This window comes from Echinops telfairi, unplaced genomic scaffold, assembly GCF_000313985.2.
Source record: "Echinops telfairi isolate 266 unplaced genomic scaffold, ASM31398v2 ScPeMD7_7417;HRSCAF=8455, whole genome shotgun sequence".
NCBI lineage: Eukaryota > Metazoa > Chordata > Mammalia > Afrosoricida > Tenrecidae > Echinops > Echinops telfairi.
The window spans coordinates 672,629-688,719 of NW_022111317.1; the positions used below are offsets into that span (position 1 = coordinate 672,629).

The following is a 16,091-nucleotide window of genomic DNA, read 5'->3' on the forward strand; positions in this document are numbered from 1 at the left end:
GGAGGGGGAGGAGAAGGGATTTGGGGAGCAAAAAGCCCTCCGGAACCTTTGAGTGAGGCCGCGCCTTCGCCCCTCCCCGCCCCGCCCGCGCAGTGAGGCCCGACTGCGCCTGCGCGCTGAGGGTCGTGTGGCGAGCCTGGGACCTAGTTCCTTGAAAGGTGCCCTGTATTTCACAGGGTGCTGCCCAGGCACCGCCCGGAGCCTGACTCCATGCCGCTGACTCAACGCCATCATAGGGTGTCCTCGGCTAGATAGCTGGTGTCGTTGTTAGGTGCCATCGAGTTGATTCCAACCCATAGCAAAGTCCTGACAATTGTTTCCATGCCCAGAGCACATTGTTGCTGCAGACTCAAGGTCAACCCATCTCCTTGAGGGCCTTCCTATTTTTCGCTGCCCCAAGCATGATGACCTTCTCCGAGGACTGGTCTCTCCTGACATGGTTCCAGAGTTATCTGAGACAGTCTGGCCATCCTTGTCTCTAAGAAGCACTCTGGACCTGCTTTTAATCCGCACAGATTCGTTTGTTCTTTTAACAGTGCGTGGTACTTTCAGTAGTCTTCTCCAGCACCTCCATTCATATGTATATCTTTGTGAGGGAGGTGGGCTTATTCCTGTTTGCCCTCCACTTCACCACACACGATGGCCTTCTCCAGTGTTACCGCTGGCGCTTTGCAAAATGTTTCTGCTGGCAGGTGTGGGCTCCCTCCGAGTTTAAGTGGTGCACGTTTGGGGCAGGACAACACATTACAGGTTCTTGGGATGGCTGCCAGGCAACTTGGGTACGACTTGTACTTGTCCTGTCCTTGTACACAAAGAACAAAACACAGCACCGCCCATGCGCCCAGTCTTGCTTCATCCCCTCCACTACTGCCATGTCAGAGCCCACGGGGTTGGCTACTGTGTCTGTCATCCCTTGGCTCAGAGCATCTTCCTCACCCTCACTGGCCCTCACCTTCACCGAGCCCATGACCTCCTCCAGAGACTGGCACGCTGGCCCTACTCTGGCCCGACTCTGGCCCGACTTCTTCCCAGACAGATGGGTTGGTCCTTGCAACACTCCGTGGTACTTTCAATATTCTTCTCCAGCTCCACAGTTCAAACACTTCCATTCTCCTCCGGCTTCCTTAGTCCATGTCCACAACAAGCGAGTTAGACAGTGTTCCGTGTGGCCCCCAACAGCTGATGACTGCACAGGGCCTTTCAGCCCTGCCTACAGTCACTCCACACCACCCCTGGGTGGGAGGATGCAAATGAGGTGATTGTAGCCCACCAAGGGGATTGGACAGCAGTTAACCATGCCAATTCGATGTCTGCAGCCCATGGGGGTAAACTCAAAACGCACTTGCTGCCATGGAGGAAATATTGACTCATTGCCAGAGTGGGGTTGAGGTAGTTAGTTTATTGTGCCAACCTGGCCGATAAACATATGTGGGGTTCATTGAAAGTGGGAGGGATAAATGGCTCGGTGAGCCTCGCCTTTGTAGTTCTCGGGTCTCTTGCTTTCTGATGGTCGGACCAGGGTACAGCTGCCTTAGCAGTTCCCTGCTTCAGCTTGCAAGGCTGACTTCCTGCAAGACATCCCCAAGGAGAAGCCACATGCACCTATCCTGCCCGATGCAGCCCTGGGTGCTGGAGCAGCTGTGTGGAGACCCCTGCCAGCGCTGAGTTTACACGCTCACTGACTCGACTTTCCTCCTGCAGTCGGCATCATTGTGTCTGTTTTGTGAGATGGAGGAGAACATTGTGGACTGGTGTTGGACATATGAGTTAATATGTTAATGCTGGACTTGTGGGCTGGGCAGAACTGGGTTGGGGTGTTTTCTGGATGTGCACTTACCATTTATATAAAAGTCTCTCTTATACATGAGTTTCTGTGGCTTTGTTTCTCTAAAGTACCTAGACTAACACAGGGGTGGTGTCATTGCCACCTCAAACCCAAACCAAACTCAATGCCACCAGTTGATCTCAACTCACAGTGACAACACACCAGGTTCACAGAAACAGAAAGCATTATCGTTCTCCGGTAGCAGGGCTAGTGGATTTGAACCGCTGACCTTGTCATCAGCAGGCTGGTGCCTAGCCTGCAGCACCAGCCCCATCAGAACTGAAAGAGTTTGATCCGGTTGTACTTCGTGTCACTGAGTTGGAACAGACTTGACGGCACCTAGCAACGACAACAATGATGACAACAATGACAAAAGAATATGGTAGCACTTGTAGGAACCGGAAGAGGCCACACTGGAGGCCTAGGCTTGGAGAGGACTGCCGGCAGGTATGACTGAGAAGAAGCTGCCTTGATGGAAGAACTGTATCCTGAGCATTTCTGATCCTGAATTGTAACCTGTCATTTCCCTAATACTCCCATCACTGTGATGATGATGAGAGTGCTTGTCACCATTGCAACAGGTGCAAATCCAGCAGAGAAGGAGGGCCCTGGGAGGGACGGTTGGTGTCAGAATTGGCACAGAGAAAGATTGGCGAGCGGAGGCGTCTCTGACCTCGGCTCTGTGGGCCTCAGTCGTGGGCAGCTGATGCAGCTGATACTCATCTTCTTCCTGCTCCTGTAGCTAAAGGGGGTCAGGGGTCACCCACACCATGTGTGCGGAAGGGCTTCAAGAATGAAGGGGAGGGGGAGGAGAAGGGATTTGGGGAGCAAAAACTGAATGTGGGAGGGTGCATTAGAACTGATTGTGGTAATGTATGTCGACCTCTTTCTATAACCGGACTTGACTAAGGAAGTATATTTTGGAGATGTGAATTTTGCATCAATATAACAATAAAAGCAAGCAACAATAAAGAGTGCGGGGGCGGGCAGGCGTACTATAAAAGGGTGTGTGTGGCTGCAGCCTCCTCAGGCAATGATATGCTACGTTGTTGTTGTTGTCAGGTGCCTCCGAGTTGGTCCTGACTCACAGCGACCCGGTGCCCACCTGCACCGTCCTCACAGCTGTTCTCTGTCGGAGCCGGGGCTGCAGCCATGGTGTCTGCCCATCTTGTTGAGGGACTTCCTCTTTTTGCTGCCCTCGCCTTTCCCAAGCCCGATGCTCTTCTCCAGGGACGGGGCTCTCCTGACCACGTGTCCGAAGGACACGAACCCAAGTCTCACCGTCCTTACCTCTAAGGAGCTCTGGCCACACTTCTTCCAAGACGGACCTGGTTGTCCTTCTGACAGTGCGTGGTCCTTTCAATGCCTCCGCAGCACCATCCTTCCGATGCAGCGGCTCTTCTTTAGTCTTCCTGTCTCTGTATGTGGACAGGCTGCGACAGGGCATGGCCATCCTGGCTCAGGACTTAGTGTTATGTGTGAATCTGTTGTGCCATGCTCCCTCACATGATAAAAAACCCAAGAGGTAAGAAGGAAGGTGTTTGCAGAAGGAAGGCGACTCAAATGCTGGGGGCCGATGGAGTCAGCAGTCCTGCCTCAGAGAGAGGAGCCGGCACAGCGTCAGGTCGCGGGGTCACCAGCAGGATCACATCTCTGATGTTGGGACCCCACAGCTTCCTCAAGACAGCCCCCCCCCCAGGAAGGGGGGATGCTGGGAACTCCTGAGCCAAGGGTCCAAGCTGATCATCAAAGCTGGGACCCCTGATTGTATAGTGGGGAAGGTCCTGGGATGCTGACCTCAAGCTCAGTGGTTCAAACCCACCCACTGGGAGAAAGATGAGGCTGCTCCCTTGAAGACTTAGAACTTCAAGAGCCCTCTCTACCAGCACTTCCAAAGTGGGGTGCCACCCCTGGGCGGGGGCCATGGGGACAATTCATGGGGCTGCCAAAGGTGATCCCTCCACTTTATGCAGTGGGGTGGGCTATGGTACCTAAGCTTTTAAATGCCAGGGGGTGGGTTGTGGGATTATAAAGAGACTTTTCCCCAGCTTTGTCTCCCCCAAAGACATGCCAAACATTAGAGGCTCTTTGCCAGCATACGGTGGGAGATCAGCTGCTTAGAGACATCCTCCCTGAAGGCAGTCAGTTGCCAGACTACTGTCTGATTCCCACCACCAGAGGGCCCACTCCCTGCTGTTAAGGACAATGGGCTACTTCTCCCTAAAGGCTTGGGGCCATCGGCCTGGTCCCTGTAGGTGTGGGATTCATACTCTACTGATAATGTGACCAGAGAACAGGTCAAACCTGCTCAGTGATACCCAAAGTTAGGCTGCCATCCTGAATGTAGGATCCGCCCATCTTGTCACATGTGTGCCCCCAATCTCTCCCCTTCCTATTGCATGGATACCCCTTGATGATAGCTCCCCTCTCATTACTGTATAGCCTATTGTACAGCCCCTTCCTGTGATGTGTGTGGTTACCTGTAATCACGCCCCCTAAAGAGATATAAGCCTTGGTTAGCTAAGCATTGGCAAGCAATACATTGACGCACCTTGTCTCGCTCTCCTGCCTTCCGCCCACGCTGTGAGCTGACCTGGCTGGTAAGATCATGGCCATCCAGGAGGTGGGAATGCTACCATGAAATGTGTCAGACTCCATTATTTCAATCTCTCTTTTATCCTTATTCTCTATGACTTTATTATAATCTTTATATATCTCAACCATACAATTGCGCCGATTGAACCCGAGATAGTTGTGGGGGGCTGCCCTTGTCCCCACAGTGGGCTATATGGTATAAGCTTTTAAATGCCGGGCGGTGGGCTATGGTACCTAAGCTTTTTCAATGCCAGTGGGGTGGTGAGTAATTTTTTTTTTCCTTTAAAAGGAGGTCATAGGCAACCTACGTTTGGGCACCTATGTTCTACAGGGCACTATAGGGCGGCATCGACTCAATGGCACATGGTATAGGTTTGCTTTAAAAAAATTTTTTTTGACTGGCATGTACTTCCCAAGCTGTACAACTGGGTCATCATTGGACCATGTGACAAAGACTCACTCGATTCCAGAACAGGTTCTTCCAGTGGGGTGCTCCCTGTCTCCCGTCTGCCCCTGCCAGGTCCCCGCCTAGTCACTATCGCTATAGATTTGCTAACCTGGGTTTCATAGAGAGGAAATCGTATGAACGCAAACAGCGAGCAAGCAAACAGGCTGGTCTGTGTTGGATGGGACACCTTCTCACGGTGTCCTCAAACATCATTGTCTTGGTCACACTGCCTGGCTGGCAGGCTGCTGTTCTGCAGAGCCTCGTGGGCAGATGTAAAGCCGGAAGCGAGGCCACCAGCGGGGTCACCGGTGGTGGGAGGGTCTCAGTGGAGTTTTCAGACTAGACTAGGAAGAAAGGCCTGGTGATCTACTTTCCAACATTAGCCAGAGTCTAAAAATGGCACGATTGCAACGTCTGACCTCCTCTGACGTCCTGTGATAGTTAGTGTGTATTGTGCCAACCTGGCCGATAAACACGTGTGCGATTAAATGAAGGGCGGAGAGATAAATGGCTCGGTGAGCCTCGCCTGTCTTGTCTTCTGGTCTCTTGTTCTCTGATGGTCAGACCAGGGTACAAGCAGCCTTAGTAGTTCTTTGCCTCAGCTGCAAGGCTCACTTCCTGCGAGACGTCCCTGAGGAGAAGCCGCATGGACCTACCCCGTTGGTAGGTCCTGGGTGTTGGAGCAGTTGGGTGTTGGAGCAGCTGCGTGGAGACTTTCCTCCTGCAGTTGGCATTATTGGGTGTGTTTTGCAAGTTTGAGGAGGACTTTGTAGCTCGGTGTTGGGACATATGGGCTAATGTCGGACTTATGGGCTTAGACTGGACTAGGTTGGGATGTTTTCTTAATGTACACTTACCTTCTGTATAAAAGTCTCTCTTATATACATAGGAGTTTCTGTGGATTTGCTTCTCTAGTCTACCTAGACTAATGCGCGTCCCCCGTGGGGGCAGGAGGACAGAGAGCAGCAGCCTCACTCTGAGTCCTGTGGGGCTGTGGTCAGACACGCCGCCACACTCAGCCCCTTGACCAGTTCTGACCTGAGCAGCCCTCCCGAGGCACTTTTACCTCCTCTCTGGGCTGCAGGAGTTGTTGCAGTGGCCACACGGACCGTGCCCACAGTGAAGAGATTCACCAGGAAAGTAAGAGTTCCAATGCAGGCTCAGAAGAGGCGCAGGATACAGTTCTTCAGTCAGGGCTGCCACTTCTCAGCTGTGCCCACAGTCAGGCCTCTCTCTGGCCCTTAGCCTCCCAACCTGTGCACAGCTCTGGCAAGAGTTCCAAATACAAATCATGGATATCCTTGAGAAGAATGGGAATTCCAGAGCCCTTCATTGTGCTCATGAGGAACTTGTCCGTGGATCAAGCGGCAGCTGTGTAAACACCAGGAAATACTGCGGGGTGTTAACTCAGGAAAGGTGTGCATCAGGGTTGTGGTCTCTCACCATGCGTATTCAGTCCATTGCTGAGCAAATCCTCAGAGAAGCTGCATTCCGTGAAGCAGAGTGTGGCAGCAGGATCGGAGGAAGGCTTGTTAACTACCTGCAATACGCAGATGAAAGCAAGGAGGACTTGAAGCATTGGGTGATGAAAGTCAAGGATTGTAGCCTTCGGCGTGGATGAGGACTCAAGGTCAAGAAGACCACAGTCCTCACTACTGGGCCAGTCGGCCACATCATGCTCAATGGAGAAAAGGTTGACGTTGTCCAGGACTTTGTCTTGCATGGCTTCACAGCCAGAGCTCACGGAAGCAGCAGTCAAGGCATGAAAAGACGAGTAGCAGAGGTACATCTGCCGCGCCGGACCGCTCTAGTGTTGACAACCAAGGCCGTGACTTGGAGGACTAAGGTGCACCTGACGCAAGGCATGGCCTTTTCAGTGGTCTCATATGCGGGTGAACGTTGCAAGGATGGCATGACTTCGTCTCCTGTACTTGGAACATGTTGACCGAAGAGCCTAGTCCCTGGGGAAGGCCATCGTGCTCAGTGAGTAGAGGGGGATGAAAAAGAGGAAGGCTTTTGACGAGATGGCTGGACGCGTGGCAGTAACCACGGACTGGAACAAAAGACCAATAGTGAGGAGGGTGCAGGACCATAGTGCTTCCTTCCTTATGCTATGCGCAGGGCCGCTAGCGCGACATACAGTTACAGAAGCCCTCAGGGGCAGTTCTACCCCTGTGCGTCAGTATCTCCTCCATGGCAGCAAGTGCGTTTTGAGTTTACCCCCATGGGCTGCAGGCATCGAATTGGCATGGTTAACTGCTGTCCAATCCCCTTGGTGGGCTACAATCACCTCATTTGCATCCTCCCACCCAGGGTGGTGTGGAGTGACTGTAGGCAGGGCTGAAAGGCTCTGTGCAGTCATCAGCTGTTGGGGGCCACACGGAACACTGTCTCACTCGCTTGTTGTGGACGACGTGGACTAAGGAAGCCGGAGGAGAATGGAAGTGTTTGAACTGTGGAGCTGGAGAAGAATATTGAAAGTACCACGGAGTTAGTTAATTGTGCCAGCCTGGCTGATAATCACATGTGGGGCTGGTTGAAAGGCGGAGGGATAAATGGGTGGTGAAGCCTCGCCTTTCTAGTTCTCGGGTCTCTTGTTTTGTGATGGTTGCACCGGGTGCAGCTGCCTTAGCAGTTCCCTGCTTCAGCTTGCAAGGTTGACTTCCTACAAGACATCCCCAAGGAGAAGCCGCATGGATCTATCCCGATGCAGCCCTGGGTGCTGGAGTAGCCGTGTGGAGACCCCTGCTAGTGCTGAGATGCTTGTTCGTTCACTGACTCAGCTTTCCTCCTGCAGTCGGCATCATTGCCTCTGTTCTGTGAGGTGGAGGACTTTGTGGACTGGTGTTGGGTTAAATGGGTTAATGTTGGACTTGTGGGCTTGGGCAGCATTGGGTTGGGATGTTTTCGTGATGCACATTTTCTTTACATAAAACTCTCTCTTATACATGAGTTGCTGTGGATTTGTTTCTCCAAAGTACCCAGACTAATACAACCACCGAGTGTTACAAGGACCAACCCATCTGTCTGGGAAGAAGTCGGGCCAGAGTAGGGCCAGCGTGTCAGTCTCTGGAGGAGGTCATGGGCTCGGTGAAGGCGAGGGCCAGTGAGGGTGAGGAAGATGCTCTGAGCCAAGGGATGACAGACACAGCAGCCAACCCCGTGGGCTCTGACATGGCAGCAGTGGAGGGGATGAAGCAAGACTGGGCGCATGGGTGGTGCTGTGATTTGTTCTTTGTGCACAAGGACTTGACAAATACCAGGCACACCCAAGTTGCCTGGCAGCCATCCCAAGAACAACCTGTAGTGTGTCATCCTGCCCCAAACGTGCACCACTTAAACTCGGAGGGAGCCCACACCTGCCAGCAGAGACATTTTGCAAGGCGCCAGCTGTAACACACCCAGGTCAGGGGAGACTAGGTAGACAACCAAGTAAACACTTGACAATGAGAAGGCTTCCTCCTCATGTCTGTCCTCTGGGCGTGTCAGCAGGAGGGACCAGGCTCTGGAGAAGGCCATCATGTGTGGTAAAGTAGAGGGAGAACAGGAAGAAGTCCATCTCCCTCACAAAAGACCAGAAAAACCCCCCAAAACCCCAAACCTACGTATTGGTATGGTGATGCTGGAATATTGAAAGTACCATGAACTATTAAAAGGACAGACCTATCTGTCTTGAAAAATAGGGCCCGAGTCCTCCTTAGAGAGAAGGCGAGAATTTGTCTTACATCCTTTGAACAGGGTTTTAGGAGAGGCCGGTCCTGGGGCAGGGCTTCATGCTTGGTACGCAGAGGGCCAGAGGGAAGGAGGATGACCCTCCAGGGGCTGCACCGACACAGTGGCTGCAACCTCGTGCTCAAGCACCCATTGTGAGGACAGAGCAGGTCCGGGCATAGTTCTTGCTGTTGTCGATGGGCTCCATATGGCTCGGAACCACCTGGTGGGTCCCTAAGGGCAAGGAAGCCCCAATCCAGGGAAGCACTCACTGTGTGATTCCCAGTGCACCCCGAGTTTTAGAGAAAGGAAGAGGCACTCTGCAGGGGATTTGGGGAAACTTGGGGGCAGGAAACTGAACATGGACAATAGATTGGATAGTGGTGTTGAATGTGGAATATTTCCTTTGCAGAGCAGGGTTCCCTTCATTTGGTTGTGCCGGACAACACCCTGGTTCATAGCAGGGGCACGCAGACGTGGTCAGGAACCAGGGGTCCTGATGTCCGCCACCGCGTCATGTTGCAGGAAAAATCAAGAGAAGACAGACACACACACAGACACCCCAGAAGGAATACCAGCGGTTGCACCGTTCCCTGCCGCATTAGAGCAATTGGGCCTTCTTCACTCCTGGCTGCTTTTCTCCTGAGCGAGGTCCCACCTGGGCATTGATTGTCAGAAAACCTTGACCTTGGGTGGCGCATTTGGTTTGGAACTTGCATTTGGTCCCTGTGTTTTCACAGGCCTTTCCCTGGTGCCACGCTGTTCGCGGTCCCCACATTCAGCGTCCCCTCGGTTTACGAAGCTTGCAAGGAGATGTCCCCTCTGCCCTGGTTGGACACAAACACCAGCTGGCATGTTTCGGCAGGAGGAGGGTGGTTTACACTGGGACGGCCCCAGGGGAAATGGATTCACTGGCTCCCCGGGAAGATCCAAATAGCCCAGGCTGCCAGGCGATCAATTTTTCGTGAAGCAGGCAGCCACATCTTTCTCCCTCCCAGGGATGGGTGGGTTTGGAGTGCAGAAAAGGCTGTGAGCAGATTCCCACTTCAAGCATGGGGCTCCCAGGGCACCTGTTCCATCACCCCCAAAACAAGGCAAGTGCCACCCAGTTGATTGTAACCATCTGAGTGGCTATCTGTATAGGATTTCCGAGGCTGTAAGTCTTTGTGGGAGCAGAGTGCCTCATCTTCCTCCCCAGGAGCGGCTGGTGGGTTTGAACTGCCAATGCAAGGTATGGGGTCAGCACTCCAGCGCCTGCCCCACTGTACCACCAGGGCCTCTTTCTTCAATCTCTCAGGCCTTGTAGTTCTTCGGTGCCCTGACTCATATTGACCCCACCCACAAGAGAACAAAACACTCTTGCGACGTCCGTCCTCACAATTGTATGTTTGTACCCCTTGTTGCTGTCACTGTGCTGATCCAGCTCACTGAAGGAGGGTCTCCCTGTTCTCCACTGACCTTCCACTCTCCCAAGCCTGATGTTCCCTTGTAGGGACCAGTCCTATTGTCGGTCGGCGAAGGGTCCAGGAGAGCCTGTCACTGCAGCACCAAACGTAGCCCAGGCTGATTGGAGAAATTCTGGGTTTCTTCCAGCAAGTACTGACAGACGTGGGGCCCTCTGACCCGTTCCAGAGTTCAGGCCAGACCTTGCAAGTTCTTAGACAAGAAACGGGCTTTAAAAAATAAATTAAAAAACCCCACAGTGATTATCGGAAGAGATTAGGGATCTTTAATTTTTCTACAATGTCACAGGATACAATGGCTACTCCACGGAAGGGTTTGCAATGATCATCAGGCAGTGATTTATGCCTACAGTTCTCCAGGGACCACGACATCACCAAGCCCAGCAGCTTAGGCTGAATGCTTAGTGCTGTTACATTTTGGGAGGGGACGGTTACATGTCGGATGTTTAACAAATGAAATCTTCGATTGTGTTAGATTTCTGGTATCGGTTTTCCCTAAGCAGTCCCTCCTGACCACATGCCTAGGGCATTTGAGGGGGAGTTTGATCACCCTTGGGACCCAGTGGGGGGCTGCTCACCCCAAGGCCAGCCATTGGAAACCCCCGCCCTCCTCAGGGAGAGAGGAGGCTTTACTGCACTTTGATTAACAGCCTGGGAAACCCACAGGGACCTTCTGCCCTGCCCTGTAGGGTGGCTGTGAGTCAGAATCGCTGATGGCAATTGAGTTTGGTCTTTGGAGTGTAGAATGCCACGCTTGGTTCTCAGGCGCTTTCTGGCTGTACTTTTCTCCAGGGGCTATCAAGGGCCCGTGGGAAGCCGTCCTTCTTCCTTGCGTGGCATTTACATAAAGTGGGCGACGGGCGTTCTCATCGGTCACTGCAAATGAAAAACGCTCAGGAAAAAAGCTGGAGGTGGACTCTGGCCGCCTGGCAAACTGCCAGCAACCCAAGACCCGCCACTGACCCCGAGGGATGCCCAGGCTGGACTCTCATGCGACAGGCCGCCAGCAGCAGCGGCGGAAGCTGCTGGTACCATTAGCTGAGGGTTCCTGTCAATCACGTTAACCACCAGGTAATCACGGGAGCACAGCTTGACCCCGGAGTGCACATTTTCAGAGCGATTGTCACTCAGCGTCACTTGAGGGCGGGAGGCTTCCCAGATGGGCCCGCGGGCAGCACTGGGGTCAGGCCTACGCGCCGGCCCACGCGCAGCGCGATGTTTTTCGGTGCCATTGGTTTCGCTGACAGGTTTTTAAAAGATCGGGGGAGCCTCTCCCATTCTGCAGGTCTGTGTGTCCTCACGCCCAGGAGATGGCTCAAGAGGAGCTCAAGATGGGTGGGCTGCGGGCCCCATACCACTCTGCCCCCATGCAGTCCACCGTGATCAACATCCAGAGTGGACCCCAGGTGCCCGACCACGTCGTCTGGTCCCTCTTCAACACGCTCTTCCTCAACTGCTGCTGCCTGGGCTTCGTGGCCTACGCCTACTCCGTGAAGTCTAGGGACTGGAAGATGGTGGGTGACATGATTGGGGCCCAGAGCCACGCGTCCACTGCCAAGTCCCTGAACATCTTCTCTACAGTCCTCGGCCTCCTGGGAATCGTCGTCTTCGTCATTCTTGTCGCCATCGGCACAGTGATGAGCTTCCAAGCCCTGTCACAGATGATGGGCCAGCAAGGCCACTGGTCACTGCACCACAGACCCTCCGGCCCTGCCCTGCTGGACGACCTGACCTCTGGCCTATCTGCTGCTGCTCCTGTCCACAGCCGTTTGAGCACGTACAGTATCTCCATCTCTCAGCAAGCTCAATAAAGCGCCCCGGTGTGTAAAAAAAAAAAAAGATCGGGGAGGAGGACGCCTGGGGCTGAAGATGCGGCCCCTGGGAGGAGAAGCGCCCGCCGTCACTCACGCGCTTCGCCGCTGTTGATTGGTGTTCGCGGTGGCCCGGAGTCAGCCCAGGGGGTGGGTCGAGGCACTTTCACCAATAGGAGGGCTCTGATGCGGCCTCCCGGAAGAACCTCGACTCTGATTGGTCGCGCGGCGGACACGTCAGCCTGGGGGCGTGGCATCCGGTTGCATGGTCCAGGAGGTGTCGGAGTGGGTCTGGTTGCCAGAGGCCGGGATTCTGAGCGCGCAGGTGAGGCTGGGCCCGCGATGCGCACTGGTGCGCGGGTGGAGAGGGGCGCGAGCACGCACGTAGGGAGGGGGTGCGAGGGTGCAGAAAGGTGGGGAGGGGTTACAGGCGCGAGAGCGCGCAGGTGGGAGCGAGGAGGGTTGGGGTTCGTGCAGGTGGGGAGGGGCGCGCGGTCAGGTGAGCAGGGGGCCTGTGCGCCCGGTGGGAGGAAGCCCTGCTCGGGTGGCGGCTTGGTGCTCAGGTGTGGAGGAGGGGTGTGCTGAGGGAAGCTGGGAGCATGTGGCCTGGCGAGAGAGGCCAGCGCTCCGGTGACCAGGGCCGGAGGGATGGACGACCCTTGTCCCCGGCCGTGGTGGCCCCGCTTCCCCGGACGCTTCCTGTGCCTGGCTGGTCGGGACCCTGGATGCCCGCCCCGGGCAGGCTGGCCTTGTCTTCTTCCGAGGGCCTGGCCTGGGCAGGCGGAAGGGTGGGGTGCAGGTGAGAGGTGCAGGCCGAGCTCCCCAACCCGCTTTCCAAAGCTACTGAGACTGTAAAACATCGGGTGTCTTTCTTCTCTCCTATAAAATGTACAGCTTTTCCAAAAGCCTGCTTTTTTCAGGGTAGGAATTGCTTTAGGTGGGTTTCCAACAAAAGGCTGAGAGAGGGGACCCTCCCCATTTACCCCTAGGGCTGAGGCACCAAGCCCCATGAGCCACAAAAACCAAACTCCATGCCACCCACCGGATGCCGACTCGTAGTGACTGGGCCTGTGGGTTCCCCAGACTCCAACGGCCTGCTGTTGGGCACCAGGCCCCCTGAGTAACTCATCTCATGACACATCCTCAGAAGTCAGAACTGATTCCTCTGCACTAGCGACAATTCCAGCTCACCTGAAAACAAAGCCAGACACATCTACATGGAGCCGTTGATGCAAATGATAGTCCTCTGCCACCTCCCAGTCGCGTTCCCCAGGAGCAAAGGCTTGCCGTTCTGCCAGTTGTGCGTCATTTGTTTTAGCCTGCTTGTTTCTAAACAAGGGGCTTCCAGCGCCTCGTCCCTGTTCATGTCCTGCCTCGGGTCTTGGAGTCAGTATTGTGGTCACACTGTCATGGTGAAGCTACCTGTATTTATTGTCTCACCCATTAGTGATCATGGTTTTGTCTTGTGTTTCATTCACCTGTTATATAGTAAACCCCGAGGGAGCTGGAACCTGGGATACGGAGGAAACCCAGACATTTTCCAGCAAGAAGAAGAATCTGGAGCAGAGCTAGGTATGCGAGGGAATTCTGTTTTGTCTCTCTCTGGTGGTGTGATTGTTCATTGAATATTTGTGTGTAATGTGGCAGGCTTTCTTGGCAGGGAGATCAGTACTCAAAAACTCACTGCCATCGACTCGGTTACAACGCATAGCAATCTTATAGGATGACGTAGGGCTGGCCTTGTGGGTTTCTGAGACTGTAACTCATCTGCTCCCCCCAAAACAAACAAACAAACAAACAAACAAACAAACAAACAAACAAACAAACTCAAACTCACTGCCATCAAGCCAATTCCGACACAGCAGCCCTATAGGAGAAGCTAGACCTGTCCCCGTGGGTTTCTGAGACTGTAACTCTTGATGGGAGCAGACAGCCTCATCTTTCTCCTGTGGAGCAGCTGGTGGTTTCCAGCTGCTGACCTTGTGGTTAACAGCCCAAGGAGCGACCATTCCACCACCAGGGCTCCTAGGGAGATGAATCGGATGGTTTCTGCCCCTGAGCTTATACTCTAGTGCGGCTTGGGGGCCGGGAAATAAGCTCTCACACAGGTAAACCATTCCAGGCAGTGTGCAAACTCACCCAGCAGACACAGTAGGTTGGGTACATTGGCCAGGAGCTAGGCACCTGTCCCTTCTGATGGGCTGGTCAGGGGTGAGGGAGGACCCTGGTCAGAGCCCCCAGAGCAGCAGGGAGCAGGGGCCAGGAGCTCAGGGTGGTGGGCCTTATGGGCCTACAGCAGGGAGCCCTGGGCTCAGGGAGTCAGCTGAGCACCCCACCACTGACTCAAAAGTAGGCGGTTTGAGCCCATCGGCCATTCCGTGGGAGGAAGACATGGCTGCATGGTACCAGGGGGATTTGAACCCTCAGACATCCTCTAGGACAGCTCTACTCCTTAGTCGGAATTGTCCCATGGGTAGGGGGTTGGTGTGGGGAACAGTACATGGGAGGGCACAGTGGAGGACGGGAGGGAGGCCAGCTGCCAGGGCTGAGCCATGACCATCTGGGTCATGCTGTAAGTCTGCTGGGCAGCAGCTGGACCAGAGGGGTCTGGAGGGGCGGGTCTGCTCATCCTGGGACCCCTCTGAGCATGGCATCTTTCCTTCCCTCAGGGCCCAATGGCGGCAAGACCCCAGCCGAGCATTCCCAAGAGCAGGAGCCTGGGCAGTGTTGCCAATGGCAGCGCCGACTCTCAAGGGCAGTGGGGTCGTGCTTGGTAAGAACCTTGGCCAGCTCTTGGGATCTTATGGGTCATTTCATTTTTTTAAAACCTCTTTGCCAAGCCTAACAAAAGAGGAGCAGTTTCTCCCTTTAAACAGGGAGCCTGGAGGAAGGTTCTGGAGCTGAAAGCAGCGCGGAGCCCCGGGCAGCTCCGACAGTGAAGCGTTGCCTGTGCCTCACTTGGAAGAAAGGCCTGGTGACTCGAGTCTGAAAACCAGCCTTTGGAAGGCCCGTGGGGCGTGGCTCTAGCTCACACGGACCCCCGCAGGAAGCCAGTATATTTTAACTATTGGTGTCGTGGTTCTTGTTGGGGCATAGGATGTGGCGGGGGATCTTGGTCCTCAGCCTAGAACGTGAGAAGCCCTTGGCCGTGGTGCTCAGGATGGGCCCTGGCCTTTCTCTGGGCGAAAAGAATGCCCCCTGATCGGCTTTCCCCCTGAGAGTCGGCAGCTGCCTCGCTTCTCCCCGTTTGCTCAGGTTTCTGTGTGCCTGCTGCTCACTGATTTGTCCACCCTGGAGGTTCCAGTGGTGACCCGCACAGCCCGACAGTGCTTCCTTCTAAACACTCAGACACGCCGCCTTTTCTCTTGGCGTCCTGCAGGGTCACAAGCAAGCACACGCATGGTGGCTTTGAGGGTGGGTGGGGAGGGGGGCACAAAGGCCGACTGCCGCTGTGAACAGCTATCGAGCGCCCCCCCGCCGTGCTGTCTTGCAGGGAGGTGGACTGGTTTTCCTTGGCCAGCGTGCTCTTCCTGCTGCTCTTCGCCCCCTTCATTGTGTACTTCTTCATCATGGCCTGCGACCAGTACAGCTGCTCACTGACCGCCCCCGTGCTGGACCTCGTCACCGGCCGCGCTCGGCTGGCCGACATCTGGGCCAAGACTCCTTCAGTGACCAAGGAAGCGGCCCTGCTCTATGCCACGTGGGTCACGTTCCAGGTGAGCCCCCCGGTCTCCCCGGGGGAGTGGTGGGTCCCCATGCTGGGATTGCAGGGGGATGTCTCGGAGTGGGTGCAGCCGTGTGATGGGGAGAATGGCCCCATGGGGTTTCCTGGCTTGGCATCTCCATGGAGACCCCGGCTGTGCGTTTGTTTTCCCTTTAACCTTTGACTGTGAATTGGGTGCCTGCTGACAGCCTGGGTCTCCATGAGTTTCCCACTCAGCGAGCCGAACACAGCTGTGGTGCCTCTCCTTCACGGCTAGCCCCGCCACTGCTCCCGGGGCTTCCTGTTTCTCGTCCCCCTGTCTTCTCTGGGGACTCTGGCACAGGCTACATGATGCCCTTTGGACCGCAAGTGGTTGTCAATTCAAAGTGGTGTGCGCCTCCTTGTATCTTTGTTTGCCATCTGGGCCTGTCTATTCTTTGGCTGAACATTGATCCATGGGTGGGGGAGGGGTGTGAGTTTAGCTCCAGGCCTGAAGGGTGGCCAAGGACCCTGGTCAGCCCGGGGGGTTCCCCCA

At 54.8% G+C, this 16,091-nt stretch overlaps 2 protein-coding genes across 2 annotated transcripts in view; both read left to right on the forward strand.

Annotated features, from left to right (window-relative positions):
- Positions 1-11,352: 11,352 nt before the first annotated feature.
- Positions 11,353-11,853, forward strand: LOC101660612 (interferon-induced transmembrane protein 1-like). The gene has a single exon (XM_045297135.1). It carries the CDS (start codon positions 11,353-11,355, stop codon positions 11,851-11,853), a length of 501 nt encoding a protein of 166 aa, XP_045153070.1.
- A 255-nt stretch (positions 11,854-12,108) lies between these two features.
- The window catches only part of DHCR7 (7-dehydrocholesterol reductase), a 13,168-nt gene continuing 9,185 nt past the window's right edge, over positions 12,109-16,091 (forward strand). The window contains exons 1-4 of the mRNA XM_004713600.2: positions 12,109-12,178; positions 13,343-13,425; positions 14,523-14,626; positions 15,347-15,569. Of these exons, the coding sequence (XP_004713657.1) occupies positions 14,529-14,626; positions 15,347-15,569 (321 nt within the window). The 5' untranslated portion in view covers positions 12,109-12,178; positions 13,343-13,425; positions 14,523-14,528. The remainder of the gene's footprint in view (positions 12,179-13,342; positions 13,426-14,522; positions 14,627-15,346; positions 15,570-16,091) is intronic.